Source organism: Microcebus murinus, chromosome 6, assembly GCF_040939455.1.
Source record: "Microcebus murinus isolate Inina chromosome 6, M.murinus_Inina_mat1.0, whole genome shotgun sequence".
Taxonomy (NCBI): Eukaryota; Metazoa; Chordata; class Mammalia; order Primates; family Cheirogaleidae; genus Microcebus; species Microcebus murinus.
Window position 1 is genome coordinate 21,959,916 of NC_134109.1, and position 19,122 is coordinate 21,979,037.

The 19,122-nt window shown below is 35.5% G+C and overlaps 1 protein-coding gene and 1 long non-coding RNA gene across 6 annotated transcripts in view; one reads left to right on the top strand and one right to left on the bottom strand.

Annotated features, from left to right (window-relative positions):
- The window catches only part of CEP128 (centrosomal protein 128), a 362,607-nt gene that overhangs the window by 142,937 nt on the left and 200,548 nt on the right, over window positions 1-19,122 (top strand). For all 5 annotated transcript variants that reach the window (XM_020285697.2, XM_076003809.1, XM_076003811.1 and 2 more), the window contains 2 exons: window positions 12,890-13,066; window positions 17,519-17,578. In XM_020285697.2, the coding sequence (XP_020141286.2) occupies window positions 12,890-13,066; window positions 17,519-17,578 (237 nt within the window). The remainder of the gene's footprint in view (window positions 1-12,889; window positions 13,067-17,518; window positions 17,579-19,122) is intronic.
- The window catches only part of LOC105867845 (uncharacterized), a 101,766-nt gene that overhangs the window by 21,768 nt on the left and 60,876 nt on the right, over window positions 1-19,122 (bottom strand). The window lies entirely within an intron of this gene.

The window sequence follows — 19,122 nt, forward strand, 5'->3', positions numbered from 1 at the left end:
CACACTTCACTTAGTAGAATGTGCTCTGGCTCTATCCAGGCTAATACAAGAGGTGCTAGATCACCATTGTTTTTTGTGGCTGAGTAGAACTCCATGATATATATATATATATATATATATACACATACATATACACACACATACACACACACACACACACACACACACCACATTTTCTTAATCCACTCATGTATAGATGGGCACTTGAGTTGTTTCCACATCTTTGCAATTGTAAATTGTGCTGCTATAAACATTCTAGTGCAGATTTTTTTTTTTATAGAATATCTTTTTTTCCTTTGAGCAGATGCCCAGTAATGGGATTGCTGTATCAAATGATAGTTCTACTTGTAGCTCTTTGAGGTATAGCCATGTTACTTTCCACAGAGGTTGTACTAGTTTGCAGGCCCTCTAGCTTCTCTTCCATTTGCTTACTGTCTTTTAGTCTTCCATGGTTTGGTTTTCCATCCATTTATGTCCTCTGCTATTTCCTTCCTCAGTGTTTCATAGTTCTCCCTGTAGAGGTCTTTTACCTCCTTAGTTAAATATATTCTTAGATATTTTATTTTCTTTGTTGCTATTGTGAAGGGTTTTTAGTCTCTGATTTGGTTCTCCATTTGATTGTTGTTGTCATATAGGAATGCTACTGATTTCTGTACATTGATTTTATAACCTAAGGCTTTGCTGAATTTATCAATTCCAGTAGTCACATGGCAGAATCTTTGGGGTTTTCTAGATATAAGATGATATAGTCAGCAAAGAATAATAGTTTGACCTCTTCTGCCCTCATTTGGATGCCCTTGATTTCCTTCTCTTGTCTGATTGCTCTGGCTAGGACTTCCAGCACTATGTTGAATAGAAGCTGTGATAGAGGGCAACCTTGTCTGGTTCCTGTTCTAAGTGGGAATGCTTTCAATTTTTCCCTGTTCAGTATGATGTAGGATGTGGGTTTGTGACATATGGCTTGTATCGTTTTTAGGTAAGTCTCATCTATGCCTATTTTGTTACGCGTTCTTATAAAAGGGTGCTGAATTTTGTCAAATGCTTTTTCTGCATCCATTGAGAGGATCATATGGTCTTTGTTTTTGCTTCTATTTATGTGGTGACTTTCATTTAGAAATTTGCGTATGTTGAACCATCCTTGCATCTCTGGGATGAAGCCCACTTGGTTGTAATGGATTATTTGTTTTGATAAGCGCCTGAATTCAGTTTACTAGGATTTTGTTGAGAATTTTTGCATGTATGTTCATAAGGGATATAGGTTCGTAGTTTTCTTTTTTTGTTGTGTCCCCTCCTGGTTTTGGTATCAGGGTGATGTTGGCTTTATAAAATGTGTCAGGGAGGATTCCTTCCTTCTCAATGTTCTGGAATAATTTCTGCAGGATAGGCACTAGTTCTTATTTGTAGGTCTGGTAAAATTCAGTTTTGGTACTTGATATTGGTCCGTTCGGGAATTTTATTTCTTTCTGATTGAGCATAGGAAGGCTGTGTGTTTCTAAGAATTTGTCTATTTCCTCCACATTTTCCAGTTTATTTGCATAGAGGTTTTTATAGTACTCATAGATGATATTTTGTATTTCCATGGCATCGGTTGTAATTTGTCCATTTTCATTCCTGATGGAGCTTATTAGAATTTTTTCTTTTCTGCTTCTTACTAATCTAGCAAGAGAGATGTCAATTTTGTTTATTTTTTCAAAGAACCAACTTTTTGTTTTATTAGTCTTCTGTATAGTTTTTTATTGATTTCATTTAGTCCTGCTCTAATCTTTATTATTTCTTTTCTTCTGCTGGGTTTGGGTTTTGTTTGCTTATACTTTTCTCGTTCTTTGAGAGAATTCATTAGATTGTTGATTTGTGATCTTTATATCTTTTGGATGTAGACATTTATGGATATAAATTTTTCTCTTAGGATTGCTTTAGCTGTGTCCCATAAATTTTGATAACTTGCATCTCCTTTATCATTTAGTTCAAAGAATCTTTCCATTGCCATCATAATTTCCTCCTTAATGCAATAATTGTTCAGCAGAAGGTTGTGTAGTTTCCATTAGTTTGTGTAGAGATGAGAGTTTTTGTTGGAGTTGATTTCTAGTTTTATTCTACTGTGGTCTGTTGAGATAGATGTATGGTATAATTTATATTTTTTTAAAATTTGTTGACACATTCTTTGTGGCCTAGGATATGATCAGTCTTAGAGAATGTCCCATGAACTGGTGAGAAAAACTTATAGTCAGTTGTTTTGGGGTAGAATGTTCTGTAAATGTCAGTCAGGCCCATTTGTTCTGGAGTTCTGTTTAAGTCCATTGTTTCTTTGTTTATTTTTTGTTTGGAGGATCTGTCCTGTTCTGTTTAAGTCCTTGGCTATCATGGTGTTCCTGTTTATCATTTTGTTTAGCTCAAGTAGGATTTGCTTTATGAATCTGAGTGCACCTGAGTTAGATGCATAAATATTGAGAATTGTTATATCTTCTTGTTGAATTGTACCTTTCACCATTATATAGTTACCGTTTTTGTCTTTCATACTTTGTTTACTTAAAGGCTAAGTTACCTGAAATGAGAACTGCCATGCCATCTTTCTTTTGCCTTCTGTTTGCATGAAATATTGTTTTCCACCTTTTCACCTTAAGTCTCAATGCATCCTTGTGGGTTAGGTGTGTTTCCTGAAGACAGCAAACACCTGTCTTATGTATATTTATCTGTTCGGCCAGCCTATGTCTCTTTAGGAGGCAGTTCAAGCCATTCATTTTTATTGAAAGAATTGATAAGTGGGGCAGATTTCTGTTGATCCTGTTGATCAGAGCAACTTTGTTGATTTGTTTCTCTCTTGAGCCATTGTAGTATCTACCCTTTGACCTTTAGCTTTTGGATAATTTTACACTGGTGAGTCTTTATTGTGCTGATGTGTGTAACACTGTTCTGATTACTTCCTGGAGGTCTGGTCTGGTCTTGATAAATTCCTTCAGTCTTTGGTTGTTTCAGAAGGTCTTTATTTCGCTATCATATAAGAAACTTAGTTTTGTAGGGTGCAAGAATCTATGCTGGGTGTTTTCTGTTTGAGAAGGGTGAGAATAGGACCCCAGTCTCTTGTGGCTTTTAAGGTCTCAATTGAGAAGTCTCCAGTTACTCTGATGGATTTTCCTTTGAAGGTTACCTACTTCTTTCACCATACAGCTTGTAGGAGGGCTTCTTTCTTTGTTTTTTTGGCCTGTCTTTTGACTGTGTGTCATGGTGTATTCCTGTTTTTGTTGAATCTCCCAGGAGTCCTTTGAACTTCTCATACCTGGATTTCTAGATTTTTAGCAAGGCCAGGGAAATTTGCCTCCATTATATCCTCAAATAGATGATCCAACCTTTGTGTATTTCTTCTCCCCCCTCAGGGATGCCTATAATTCTCATGTTAGGCCTCTTCACATAATCCCACATTTCTTGTAGCCTTTGCTATTTTCTCTTATTTCTCTGCTCTTTCTCTGCAACTGACGTATTTAATTGAAAGGTGTTACTTCAGTTTCTGAGATTCTTTCTTCTGTTTGATCTACCCTATTCATGAAGCTTTCACCTGTGTTTTGTAATTCCTTGAATAAATTCTTTATTTCCAGAGGTTCTGTTTAATTTTTTTTTAATAGTTCAATTTCTTTAGTAAATTTTTCTTCCAAGTCCTGGATTTTTTTTTTTTTTTTGTAGTTTCTTTGTATTGGGTATTCATTTTCTCTTGCATATCACTGAGTTTTCTTGTAGTTCAGTTTCACAATTCTTCTTCTGTTATTTTAGTGTTCTGGATTTGGTAGATATCCATTGCTAGAGTGCTAGTGTTCCCCTTTAGGGGTGTGCTTTCTGTTTTATTCTTCATACGTGAAGCGTTCTTTTACTGATTCCTACCCATCTGGAATAGCTGTTGCTTCTTACCTTTAGATTTTCATTTGGATAATGACATGCCCAGTTTAGTCTCTAAGCCAGTAGGTGGTGTTTGTAGGTGAGATTCAAGGCATCCTGTATGATGAGTCAGTAAATTCAAGGCACCCTGTATGATGAGCCACCCTTAGTAAAAGGGTGTGTAAATTAACCTCCTTGTCAGTAGGTGGTGCTTACTGGGAGGACCAAACTTTAGTGTTATTTTGGGGTCCTGTAACCTGCTGTGGTTACTCTGGAGAGTGGCCCTGGGACTTCCAGGTATGTCTTTATTCTCTACGTTAGTAGGGGAAGTGGAGGAGTGAGTCTGCCCCGAAGCTCCACAAATCCTGCTAGCAGGAGTCTAAGGTCTTTTCTCTGCTTCTGGGAAAAGCTACCAGGGAGGGGCTGAAAGGGCCCCACTAAGCCACAAAGTCTGTGTGTGGAGGTGGGACTGTCTGAGACCTGCAGTCCGGAGCAGGCCTTGCTCCTTTTCATCCTCCTCTATTCTGTGGTTTCTCTCAGGCATCTGCTGGCAGGCAGGACCTCAAGCCAGAGGATCTCCCCTGACTTTAATGGTAGCTGGGAGTTTCCCTGTCCAGGATCACAGCCTGAGCTGGGATTGCAGCCCTCCTGTGGGAGGAGGATTGCCCTTTGAGGATGCTGCTGCTGTGACCCACTCTGATCTGCCTCTGAAGGCACACATACCTCAGTAGACTAGTTCACAAATATCCCTTCTGTGCACCTGGGCAATGCGATGAAGACCTGGGTGTACGAGATCTGGCCTGCAGGCCTGTCCCCTGGCCCCCAGAGATCAATCCCTGACCCTGCCAGGTAGAAGAGTGCTGGTCTCAAGTCACCCATGGGGTGCTGAAGCTGGCTCAGTATCTCTTTGCCTCGGGATTTTCTCCACTCTGCTGGAGTCACCAGGCAAGCAGCACCTAGGAGGACCAGTGGATAGGGGGTTACAGTCCAAGTACCCCTCAGTCTGCTGCAGGGCCTCAAATGGAAAAGTCCCATTCCCTGCAGATGCCTCCAGGTGATGGCTGAATTATCTCTCTTGGCAGCTGGGTGGGAAGGGGAGGGGAGGGGGAAAAGGAAGCAATACTGTGCCTGTCACTTCTCTTGGGTTGGTGGAGTGGGACGTGCCCCAAGGGAGCTGGGAGCCTGGTGCCTTATCTGCAAGAGGTCACCGCTTACTGGCAGCAGCCTTTTCTGGGCTGGTGTTGGCAGATCTCTCTAGGAGCTCTGGAGGCTACCAGTGGTCCAAGATGCAAGGGAGGGGAAATTTATCTGCTCCACCTTGTCACTGGTCTCCAAGCTTCTCGGGGTTTAGACCCTGCCGTTGTCATTCTCTTTCCAGTTCTGCTATGTTACTTCTTCCCATGGAGTCTCCTGTAGTTACAGGCATCCTTCCTTCTGACCCTCATCTGATCTATGTTTGTCTGCTTGTTTGTTTTTTTCACTTTCATCTAAAATCTTTCTTATAGAGACACTCTGGCTGGCTGTTTTTTTGTCTGTCATCTTTCCCATACTTACCTACTGTTTTACTTTAGTTATTTCTGTAGCTGTGAGAGATCCCCTCAGTGTGGGTTGGGTATCAGGCTAAATGATACATATAATTGGTTGCGGTGTGAAAAACCAAGGGGAATAGGCCACATGAAGAGTTCTAGATCACATCTGTTTCAGTACTTTCTAGATGTTAAGCAGCCTTAGCTGGCTTTAGTTGACTATAAAAGAGACATCATAAATAAATGTCCAGATTTATTTTCATTGAGTTTTTCTTTCTTTGTCATTTAAAGTGCTTGTTCAATTCATTTTGTCATTCAATGTTGAACAAACAATATTTTAAAAATTTCAGTAAAAATACAACTAGGAGGTGCTTATTGTATACGTGAGTTATATTATTTGAAGATTCATTTTTAAACTTAAAAAAAAATTTTTACATAAATACAAATGCAAGCTTGTGTCCTTTAAGAAAAAAAGAGGAGAGGAAGAAATCCTGATGGTTATTAAAGACACTGTAAGCTTATAAACATTTCTCTTGAGATGAATGATAATTTTTTCTTTTGAAAATTAAACAACATTTGTTCCAAATGCATAATTTGAAACTCTAGTTGTTTGTTTCCTTGTCCATATTTTATTTCAGAAATAGAAATGCATCAAAAGTGGCTGATTTTAAATAACTGTTATTTCTGTTTCCAGGCATTTGACTTAAGAGAAATAATGTAATAATTACAGAATGGTCTTAAAACTTAATGAATGCATGAAATACCCTTCAGAGGTATTTTTGTTTTCAACTTTGAATATTAATTTCTAGGAATGTATCCAATACATATCCTAACACCTTTTGATTATGCTGCTAATGATCTTTGTATTGCTTAATACTCCCCTAGAAAAAGATACTAAAAAGCCTGAAGCAAGACTAATTTCCTTAAATGGGGTTAAAAGTTTGAATTTGAATTTCTGTTTTTTGTTTCTTGTTTATGGATAACTTTTGTAAGCCTGCCTAAAACCAGGTAATAGATTGGAGTCTTTTGCAACCAAGTTTTAACATGCATTAAATCATAGAGCCAGCATTCCAATATGCTATTTCTTTTTTTTTTTTTTTTTGTTAGCAATACTGTTTTACCAAGGCTCTTAGTTTTTACTCTTACTCTTAAAACATTGTTAATTACAACTTCTTCCTCTCCTTTGAAGGAACTACTGTAAAGTACCTACTTAACAGAGGAGAAGGAAGAGAGTATATCCAATTTGCAAAATAGTAGCATTTTTGTTTTAGAAACCAATCTTCTAGTAGGAATTACAATGTTCTTTTGTTTGCTAAATACATATAAAAGATCAGCTTATTCTTTCACCCCTGGACCCACTTATCGTTCATTAGCAAATCTTATTGGCTTTATTTTTAAAATTGATTCTACATCTGATTACTTCTTACCATTTCCAGGCTCTCATATTTGTGACATCATCTTGTTTTGACAGTTACAATAGCCTGCTACTGACAAGATGAAGGTCCTCAATGCATTTAATAATTAATTTGTAGCAAACAAACAAACAAAATACAAACAGAGTTGCTGAGATACAGGATATTGTTTAAGTTCATAGATTCTGTTTTATTGTGGTGGTTGTTATTGTATAGTTGAAGTTTATTTTGCTTGATAAAGAGAATACACTCAAATATCCCTGTGAATAAATGGAATATGAAAGGATATTTATGTTCTGGTAAGATTTATTAATTGACTGCTATATGAGACATTCTAGTAGGTGCTGGGATATTTAAATGAAGAAGAATAAGATCTTTGCCTTAGATGAACTCACAGTCTGATGAGGATACAGACACAGAAGATACACATAGTAGTAAGTGGTATAACAGAAAGTCATGCAAAGTGCCATGGGAGCATAGAGAAGGGGCACCTAGTATTCCTGTTTAAGAGCTCAGATTATCTGTTGTATTTATAATATCCATGTAGTTGAGGAAGGAGGTATGTGTTATTGAACTTTTCTAATTAGTGAGGAGTTCGATTAATAAACTTTCTTTGATCTCTTTATTCCTGAGTAGAGCTGGTTTCGCAGAGAGCAAAAAATACATACAGGTTGAATCCATAGAGATTTTTCAAACTCATCCGAACTCTTGAGTCTAGAGTTATTGTTGCTTTGTTTTGTTTTTTATTTATTTTTGATACCAATCTGAGTGTTTAATATATATCCAAACTTTGAATTTAAGAAATACACTGTTATGTAAAAAACTATTTTTAAGAAATAAATGTGAAAAAAGTAGTAATGATGTGACCAGCACTTGATGTGTTACTTTTATTTTTTTAATGTTTTATTTTTTATTTTTAATGTTTAATTTTTAATGTTTAATTTTTTGGCCATTTTGTAAGATTGTTGACACTGCAGTGCAGTAATTTCCCAGCTTAAACTCTTTCTAAATTTCTTATAATATCCATAGTAGATCCCTTCTCTTTTAGTTATTCTGTAGTTTTGGCCATGTTTGACACCTCATATTGTATCCTAACTTCCTTACAGTTGAGTTAACGATTGGTATAAGTAATGTGAGCCTTCTTTGGGGAGTCAGATAAAGAGCTTCCAGACAGATCCAATTTTTGTTCAGGATAGTTTCATAATTTGCCTTGTGATGCTAGTGTGCTGGATTCCTCCTTAAACTTTTTAGGTGATATGTGCCAGTCTATAGTTTCAACAAGTCATGCATCTAATGATTTTGCATTAAATTATATTAGTTTTAGTTTTGGCTGTGGCCTTTAATATTATTTGATCTCTCTTTTTCTCTACCTTTTACTTTCTCTCTTCCCATCTCCTGTTGATCTATTAAAAATGATCTTAGGCCTGAAATATTGCCATACTTGTTTACTCAAGTTAGTTTTCAGTAAAGGAAAATGATTCCTTTTAATTTAATGATTTATTTAGTCATGTGAGTATGCTTTATTTAATGTAATGTTTCTGTTAAGGTATGTGAAGAACTGTTTTAATTTCATGTAATAACTGTATTGGAAATAAAGTGACATTTCTGGAACTCTTAAGAACATTGAAGGAATCTCATAAGCTTTTACCAAGGAGATATCATTTTGGACATGCTCTTGTTTTATTGAAGTTTTTATATTTCCATTGAAATCACGTCTCTTTATAATCTTTAGAGCCTCTGGGAAAGTGAATGTTCTGAGTTGTAAAAAGCATGCTGAAACATAAATCTATAATTAGAACAACACTTCTCATCTTTTGAGTTATAGGTCAATTGATCAAGCCAGTTGACAGTGTGTGTGTTTATCATGAGATTGTGAGCAGTCTTATTTTTAATTTTCTTTATACATAGGTGTCAACAATATAAGCCTTTCCTATCCTAAATGAAAGCTTAATGAAATCTTTGCTGTCTTAACAATGGAACTGTATCATTGTCTTTCTAAACTCCAGTTTTAAGAACTCAGCCTTTCTAGCATTTGAACAGAGAACACTGGTCAGGAAATAAGGGGACTCAGGTCATTGGGTTGTAGGTTCTTTGACTTAAGTTACTTAGTCTGTCTGAAATTTGGTTTCCTAATTTGTTAAATTAAGGGTTGAATTTATTCTCTAACGTTCTTTCTCAAACTCAGCCTTTGGCTAGGGCATCCCTTCTTCTTAGATCCCATAGACTATTGTAGTCAGCTTCATCTGTCTTCCCCACTAACCCTGAAAGTAGCTTCTTAAATTCCCTAGTCCCAGGCATCTGTGTCCATTCACCCAGAAACATTAAAGTTGAACTATGTCTTCTATTTCTAAACATTCTCTAAAATACCATATTTCACCTCTGGTTCTTTAGAAATATGGTCGCTTTTTGTTAGTCTTGTAGGATCATGGGATATTGCCCCCTCTGAATACATTAGAACAGGAATCTCCAACCTATGGCGAGTTGTATAATTATTTCATTATATGTGACAATGCGACAATAATAGAAATCAAATGCACAATAAATGTAATGTACTTTAATCACCATGAAACCATTTCTCCCTCCTTTCTCCTGTTCCCCTTTCACCCTACACCCTGTCTGTGGAAAAAATGGTTCCTGCTGCCAAAAAGGTTGGGGACCATTATACTAGAAGACCAGGAAATAGCCCTAATAATGCCTAAATATTATTATCTGCCCTTATTAATCTGAATGCCCCAAATCTGACAACAGTGGTTCCTGTGCAATGCCTCTCCCAGAATTAGCTGTGCTTGCTTAGTCAGTACAGTTATTTCTAAAACATGAAACTGGGAGAAAGACTTAATTCATTGGGTGCCACAATTAGTGTTCAAATAGATACGCCTAGGCCAGAAAAATGGGACAGGACAAAAGTAATGAAATTTCATGGAGGTATTTGTTGACTCTATAAGGGTAGGAGCCTTGTCTGTGTTGTTTATATCTAATATACAGAAAAATGTCTTGCCTAGAGTAGACCTTCTTTAAATATTCATTGAATGAATGAATGAATCAAATTACAATGGTTTAAATACAAAATGGAAAAGCTTACTTAACTCTTAGATTTGAGTATTAGAGCACGTGCAGAGAGTGGAGGCCATTATGATGTAAGTGTCTGAAACCTAATCAAATAAAATTTACCCAGAAGTTTAGAAGGTTTAGTGGGAGTATAGGATTAATTTGTGTACTTTAATTATTGAGAATAGCATTTACACTAATGGAGAGATTTTACAGCTTTGTCAGGTACTCTGTTCCTTGAAACTTGAACTGTTCATGTAGGGGATACATGATCATCTGTCAGAAATGTCGAGGAAGGGAATCCTAAAGGAACAGATAGTTGAACCTGGTGATCTCTAAGGTCCATGTGAGTCCATGGTTCTGTGAGTTTTACACAAGGGAAATTTGACATGGCATGCTAACTGTCTCACAGAGAATAGTGAAGTGGATGATGAAATTTTCTATCTTTTCTAAAGAGATCGAACTTACAGAGCTTTTTTCTTTTGACAATATCAGCATTCTTAAGAATATCAAAAGGTGGAAGTAGTTTTGTCTTCTTATTTATAAGAGACAGTTAATGGAGACTACAAAAAAGCGATTGTGGATAAGAGAGAGATGGTTGTGAGGGAAGTGAGAAAAGAAAGATCAGTTAGAACATTATTGTGAATTGCTTGGACGTAGACTATGGGCAGTACATCTAATACATCAATAACTCTGATAGAGTATTTTCTTTATTAATACCACACTAGTGAGAACACTGCAGCCATGGGGAGGCCTTACATATGTGTGTGGGGAAATCTTCTAGCACACCTCAGTAGCCTCTGACAATATAGATGTGCATGGTAATTAGTGAAATCATCTTTAACATGTTGAATTTGAGTCTTCAAAAAATGTTTAAATCATTTATTCAGCAAAATGAGGGATTTTAAAGATGATTAGAAACATGTTTTATGATCTTCTGAAATTAGCAGTTTATCGAGGGAGACAGGTGCACAAACAACTATGTTATAACTTGCTAAATGTTTTAGAAATTATGATATGAATAGTATGCTATGGGAATGATCTCCTTTGGGAGATTAGAAACTAAGGAGACTGGGTCTTAAAGGATAAACTTTAAAGGATAAGAAGTACAGGTAGCAGGTACATAGGGACAATAGGGAGGCAGTATCCTTACCTAGGGACTTAGCAATAAGGTTGCTTTCTAAAAAGTAAGCTATAAAATTATCAAATATTGTGCAGAGCTAGGATGTTAATTTTTAAGAAAAGCTCATAGATGAGAACAAGATGGTGAAAATATCGATAGATATAAAGACATGATGTATCAATCAGGAGGGGGAGTTTGGACAGTAACTGAATGTGGAGAAGAGCAGAAGGTTAGAAAGATACGCCTCAGCATCCTCCATGTAAACACTGCCCAGAAAAGTGTTACACTCCTGCTATCGTGGTTTGTAAATCCCTGATGTGTAGATGGATATGCCAGGCTACCATTAGCCTGATGCCATGTAAACATTGTTTGATAAAACAAACTCCCCTTGCTCTGATTTTCTGTTCATTAAGCTACATTCTGATTATAATTTGCCCTCCCATCTAGATCAGTTTATGGGGAGACAATGTCCTGGTTATGCTGACATGAGTATGCTGATCCATATGGCATTTATGGTTCTCTCTGTAAACTAATGTAGTTAATTGTGTGGTATTCTAGTACATTAATCTCTTGTGAGCTTAATGTTACTCTACTGCTGAAAGATGGCTCCACTCAAGAGTACCAAAATGAAAAGCAGTTCCAGTTCCTAAGTGTACAAAGCTGAGATCCAGACTCAGATGATGAACTAAAGTGAGCTCATCAAGATAAATGCTTGGCTACCAGCCCCATTTTGAAGCAGCACAACTTCAAGCACAGTTGTACAAGTCAGATGTGGTCAGGGGATACATAGGCATATTTAAGACACTGTAAGCAATCGAAGTATTAGAAAGTGGAAATGGGAAGATGAGGCAGCAAAGAGGAGCAGAAGATAGATTATGAAAGGATTTGTCCTTTTGAGCAGAGAATTTTTCATTTTTTTAAAGTATTAATAAGTTGATATGAAAGAAAGTGTCATTTATGTTTCTTTTGGTAAAACATACTTCTACATTTCATGATTAATTTCAACGAGTGGATCTCCTTGTTATTTCTTTTAAATTCAAGCTGAGTTTATTGCCCACATAATCTTCCTGGTTTTGTTGTATTGAGTAGCCTAGTTAAAGATGATGAGGCTACTGTGTAATGACTGAAGACGTCACAGCCAGCCATCTTGACTTTAGTCCATTGTTTATACACACAGTTCTAGTGATTCTGTTATTTTCTAATAAGCCCTGTGCAATACCTATTTGATGTTCTCTAGTAAAGAAATTGTATAATCATAATGATTGAGAATTGTTTTGCCCAAAGGGGGCCACCAAATCCTTGCAATCTCTTAAAGGGCTCCTTAGAAACCCCTTTCGTTGAGTATATTTGCTTACTTGAAAAGTACCTCCATCGTGCTTGTATCAGATTTTCTTAACTCAAAAACATTTATGTAGTATGGCTGCATTTGAGAACTTAGACTTTTTTTTTTTTTTTAATATTTTGATGAGTAAGGGCAATAACACTTTTTTTCTCAAATGAAGAAACTAACAGCATCACATTTGGCAATTTTCATTTTCTGGTGGTTTACTAATGTTCAGTGAAAGCCTGAAGTCAGTTTGTGGTATCAGCTTTTACTCTCTGATCCATTAGTGGCAATATATTATTAAAATGGTAAAGGATTTTTTTTCAACTTCTTTTTTTTCCTGTTGACTGCAGAATTATTATAATTTTATTTGCTAAGTATCTGTTTACTAGTTCCCAAACTGCCCTACTGCTGAACTGTCTATAATTTTATATCAATTAATGAGTAGGTAGAGTGTTTTATTTTAGTAAAGGAGCTGACAGAGTCAGATCTATTTTGTAATCCAGTTCTTTTAGCTGGGTGTACAGATATTACAAGTATTTTTTTTGCCTCTACTCAATAATCAACTTACATTTTATTTCTTATGCCTTAGGAAAAATATATAAGCAATGAAGAAGAGCACTTAAGGAGGATGGAAGAGGCCAGATTGCAGCTCAAGGATCAACTTCTTTGTTTGGAGACTGAACAAGAGTCCATTCTTGTTGTGATAGGAAAGGAAATTGATGCAGCTTGTAAAACCTTCTTCAGGGACTCGATGGAGAAATTGAAAGTAATTATAACTTCTCCTTGTGCCCTAAATTTTCACTTAGATTCCTAATATATAATTATAATTGCATATTTATGTATGGTTACAGGGTAGTCAGATTTTTATTCCAGAAAGTTTTATGAAACAAAATAACTTCTTGCATTTCTTTTTTAGAATGAGGCACTCTGTGTATTGCACGATTATGATGAGAGAAAGCATGGTGTTATTCCATTGAATTGCCTGTGTCTCACTCTGTTAAAGAAAATGTCTTAAAAGAGAGGCAGCAGTTCTGACTCAAGAAAATATCCATGGAGTCAGGAAGTCTGGAGCTTGGATTTTTCACTATCACAGGCTATTTTGTTGTTTTTGGTATATTACAGGCTAACATCTAGTGAGTATATTATAGGTACTGTGGTAAAATATGGTACTTCAGTGTCTCTCATTAACCCCTAAAACAATCCTACCTCTTAGTTACTCTGACTAAATCCACTTGAGAGAAGAGAAAGTGAGGGTTGGCCATACATATGGTTAAATTCTAAATTAGAATTTGAAACCTTGGACATCTAACTCTGGACCTAAACAAGTAACCACGATGCTATCTACCTTCCCTATTTAAACAAATTATATTTATTTAGTTTTTCTATTTTTAAAATGGAATATTGCTGCTCAATTTATAGTTGTCATGAAATGATAAATAAAAACAAGTGATCACAGATGCTTTGAATTCCTTGAAGGTAAGTACTTCGGTCAACTGCAGGTTCTGGTACTGTTTATTACATACGGAGAGTATTACATTGCTTTGATACGGTGTAATCATAACACATTACAGTTCAGCACCTTTTTTTACTTCATTTAATGATATGAAAGCTCTCAAATTTTGGTATTATACTTATGTGCTTTTTACTTTTCAGGTGTTTCTTCTATTTATTTTGCCATTCATTTGTTTTTACCCTCCTCTAGAATAATCTTCCCTTCTCATACTCCTGTGTTTCCCTCTCTTTACCTGCTCTTCCTCTCCAACTTATTTTCTTATCTCTCTTAAGTTGTCTTTAAAAGAAATTAAAACTATGATTCTACTTTTGCAGCCAAAGCTTTTTTAGAATTTGACTTTAATGGAAATACTTCAACTGATAAAATTTAGAGAGTTGATGAAATTTTTACAATATGTATTCCTATTTACAGTTAAAAAAAATGTTCAAATGTCAATTTGAAAGGGCTATGAGCCTAATATGAGAAATAATTGATTTTAAGGGAAAACTATTTTTTAGGGCTGTTTTAAGGCCTATTATGATGTTGGTTTATTTTTTTTTTCCTGTCAGTGTTGCTTTTTAAATTTAAGATTTGTCTTGTTTGCATATATTTAAAGAATGTGTGGCCTTAAAAATCCTAATTTCATCTAAAAGAAGTACCTATTAACAATGCAATATTTATTCTATATTTAAATATTTGTGCCAGGCTGGTTTGTTTTCAATCATGTGGGAATATAAAATGAAAACATTTGGCTCATGTTATAAAATATATAAACCTTGTTATGGGCAATCACAGGCAAAAACATGGTGTGTAGATACCAGATAGTTTAAATATTTTATTCCTTTATGAGGCGCAAATTATCCTGAAATATTTTAAGAAGCACCCTATTCTTTAATAGGCTTTCAGGCATGGAGTGATTATGGGAATGTATCTTTATACCTCTTCCCCTAGAGAAAGACTAATTCAACCCAATTCATGGGTGGAAAGGAAACTAAAAGCATGGAAATTCTATTAATTTCTTTTAAGAGTCTACAGTTTTTCATTGTGGGTCTCTTTCTATTAGTAACTTCTGTCATTTTATTCGTATAAACTTGAAAAATAATGGAATACCAAGAACATAGCATTTGTTCTTACCTCAAAAAAACCAACAGAGGTTTGTTAAAGATAAAATTGATTTTTTACTTTGTGGTTTATAGTTCTGTGGGAGAGTGGTAGAAGAATCATGTAAAATGTTTTCAAAAAAGGAATAATTCCAATTATTCTTTGTCAATTCTTGATTCTTGAACTATTGCTGATAGAATTTTCAGCCATTATATGTAGAGAATGTGATTTGGAATAGATTAGAAAATAGATATGCAACAAATGAGTTTGAGAAATGTAACAATTGAGTTTGAGAAAAGTCCTGAGGAATGTTAATTTTATTTTTAATTACATTTTCTTTTTCCAGTCACCATATTTGTTACTTATTTAATTAATGCATGTGGTGTTTGAAAATTAAGGGCAGGCATACAATAAACCACTACCATTATAAAACAACTAGGAAAATGTCTGAATTAAAGATTTATTTCTATATTTATTCTCATAGGCCAATCTTTGATAATTTAAGAGCTCAAGTAAATAGATTAGCTCTGTATCATGTCTTTATATTAGTCTTTCTGTTCTTATAACAGTTGGTCTGAATATTCTTCAGTTGTAGAGCATGAAGAGGATAGGTTTCAGATGATGAAAGTTATAGGTTCATATTGCATCTTTCCAAATTTCCAATGTATGACCTTGGATGAGTTACATAATCTATATCCTCTCTAAGAATTCATGTCCCCAATTATAAGTTGGCTCATTATGAACGTTAAGTAAAATAAGATACAGAAGGTCACGTTGTAGTGTGAAATATCTTGCACTTAGTAGATACTCAAGTAATGTTAACTGTCATAATTATGTGGTGCCTTTTTTGGTAACATGTTCACATAGTTATATGGCTTCTCTTTTCTTACCTTTTTTATAACAAATGCCTGTTATAGTACTCTTGCCATTATAGACCTTGAATTCTATTTATTCATGATGACATCTTGTTATGTAGTTATGGTGGTGTATTGAGTGTGTTCTATGTGCCAGACATTGTGCTAACATTCATTTTGTTTGATCTATACCTTGGTTTTATAAGGGAGTTTGTCCGCTTTACTGGTGATATAACCTGTAGCTTAGAGAAATAAAGCCATACCACTTGTAAGTGATAAAAGCTGTTCTCTTAAACATAAAACTGTATGTAAATCTGTAAAGCAAATCATAAAATATGAACATTACTAATACCTATCACATCAAATTATTTTTTACTTTAATCTTGAGGACCATATCTTAGATCACTAAAGATTTGATTAACATGGATAACAAGTGAATGAAAATGAAAATAATGGCCGGGCGCGGTGGCTCACGCCTGTAATCCTAGCTCTCTGGGAGGCCGAGGCGGGCGGATTGCTCGAGGTCAGGAGTTCGAAACCAGCCTGAGCAAGAGCGAGACCCCGTCTCTACTATAAATAGAAAGAAATTAATTGGCCAACTAATATATACAAAAAATTAGCCGGGCATGGTGGCGCATGCCTGTAGTCCCAGCTACTCGGGAGGCTGAGGCAGGAGGATTGCTTGAGCCCAGGAGTTTGAGGTTGCTGTGAGCTAGGCTGACGCCACGGCACTCACTCTAGCCTGGGCAACAAAGCGAGACTCTGTCTCAAAAAAAAAAAAAAAAAAAAAAAAAAAAAAGAAAATGAAAATAATAAAAATATATTATAATCAATGACATGAATTTTTAAAAATATTCAACAACACAGTAGAGATTTGGAAGAGAAAGAAAACTCTGAGTTAGGGTGATTAGGGAAAATTTCACTGAAAAGATAGGGAGGGCACGCGATTTGGGTGATAGAAAAGTGGATGAAAGAAAAGTTTGGTATAAAAATGCAACAATTTTGTGCATGGCATGTGGTAGGCACTCAGTATGCATTCATCATGTGTCTAAATGAGTTAATGATGTTACTGACAGGGAAGTAATGTGGACACCCATCAGGAGGTATGGAAGGATTTGAAAATGGAAATTGATATCTCTTTGCAGAAGAATAGGATATGTTTAGACAAAAATTCTAGAAAGAGCCCTGCAAAAATATTATATGTAACACAGGGTTTAAAGAAAGTAGGAATTGAGTAAATAATTTGTGTTTATAAAGTCATTGACAGTCTTTGAGTACAAGTTTGCTTCAGTAATAAGGCAAAACTAGATGGCAAAAGATTTTATAGATAAGTTGGTGTGAAGGAAATCAAGGCAGTTAGTCATAAAGGCAATCTTATTTACTGTAGAATTTTGTTATTATCTTGAAATATAAAGCAATGTTTGGATGAAGTCATGTTGATGAGTTTTTGTCTGTTTTTGACAACTCATTGATGAGACAATATGGCTCTCATAATTAAACTAAGGAATAGTAAGTGAGAGAAGGAATTAAGTTTCCAAATAATCACATCTAACCCCTTGTGAAATATTAAAAGACTGAGAAAAAGAAAGAAACAAAAATGAAGTGAACTGGCTTTAATTGAGGCTGCTTGCTATGTGGAACTCTGAAATTAGCCTCTCAGAGATTGTAGCAGTGATAACATGTGATAGTTGATTTTCTATATCTTTATATTTGAACTAAATAAGTTATGTTAGAGAAAAATCTCTTTCTAATAGGCTCTTCTTTCTTGTAGGTTTTTTCTTCTGGTCCTGATACACATTATGACCCACATCGCTGGTTAGCAGAAAGCAAGGTAATAAATCCTAAAGTTATCATAATATTTATGATCTTCAAGTCATTCTATTTGGTTTAGCCATATATTTTGTTGTATAACTCAACATTTGAAGCTGTAATAGTTTATTGCCAGGGAAGATACGATTGTAGTGGATTTTAAGTCACATCCATGTTTCTTATTATAACATTTAGAAATTAGCTTAACTATATAGGCATAGAGTGAGAGAATAAAAGAAGGTGATCTGTTGAAATATTTAGAACCTGATGTTCACAGAGACAAATTCCTCTGCCTTTTACTTGGGCAGTGTCTCTGGAAGTGTACAAAGGACAGCTGGGAGTAATCTTCTTTTTAAAAATGTACACTTAACATATTTTGGTTTCTGAGGGTAAGATCAAACAAACGCTGATCCTTTCACCTGTATAGGTATCTTTTATAAAATGAGATGGGTAAACTCTATGTTCTTTTTTTAAAATTTTTATTTCAGTATATTATGTGGGTATAAACATTTTGGTTACATTTTATGTCTTTGCCTCACCCAAGCGAGGGTTAGAGGCGTGCCCTTCCCCTCTGCAATGCTCACTGTGTCCTTTAGTTGTGAGTTTACCTACCCCAACCCTCTAATCCCTGGAGAATATTACTACCGTGTGAGCACCGTAGTGATGATCACTTAGTGCCAATTTGATGGTGAGTACACGTGAAGGCTATTCCTCCAATCTTGTGAGACCTCACTTCAGATAATGGGCTCAAGCTCAATCCAGGAAAATATAAGAGGTTCTAGATCACTGTCATTTTTTAATAATTGAGTAATATTCCATTGTATACATTTACCAAATTTTAATAATCCACTCATGAATTGACAGGCACTTGGTTTGTTTCCACATCCTTGCAATAGTGAATTGTGCAGCCAGAAACATTCAGGTGCAGATGTCTTTATTATAGAATGTCTTTTGCTCCTTTTGGTAGATGCCCAATAGTGCTATTGCTCGATTGAATGGTATTTCTATTTTTGGCTCTTTGAGGTATCTCCGAATTCTTTTCCACAGAGGTTGCACTAATTTGCCGTCCCACCAGCATGTAAGAGTGTTCCCATCTCTCCATATCCTCACCAGCATGTGTTGTTTTGGGATTTTTTGATAGAGGCCAGTCTCACTGGCGTTAGGTGATATCTCATTGAGGTTTTGATTTCTAATGATTAGAGATGTTGAGCATTTTTTTTATATGTTTGCTGGCCATTATTCTGTGTTCTTTTGAGAAATTTCTGTTCATTTCCATTGCCCATTTATTGATGGGGTTGTTTGATTTTTTTCTTGCTGATTTTTAAAGTTCTAGATAAATTCTTGTTATCAGCCCTTTATCGGATGTGTAGAGCACAAATATTTTCTTTCATTCTGTAGGTTATCTATTTGCTCTAATGATAGTTTCCTTGGCTGTGCAAAAGGTTTTTAATTTGATCAGATCCCATTTATTTTTGTTGCTGTAGTGATTTCTTTGGAGGTCTTCTTCAAAAATTCTTTGCCTGGGCGATGTCTAAAAGGGTCTTCCCAACATCTTCTTCTAGAATT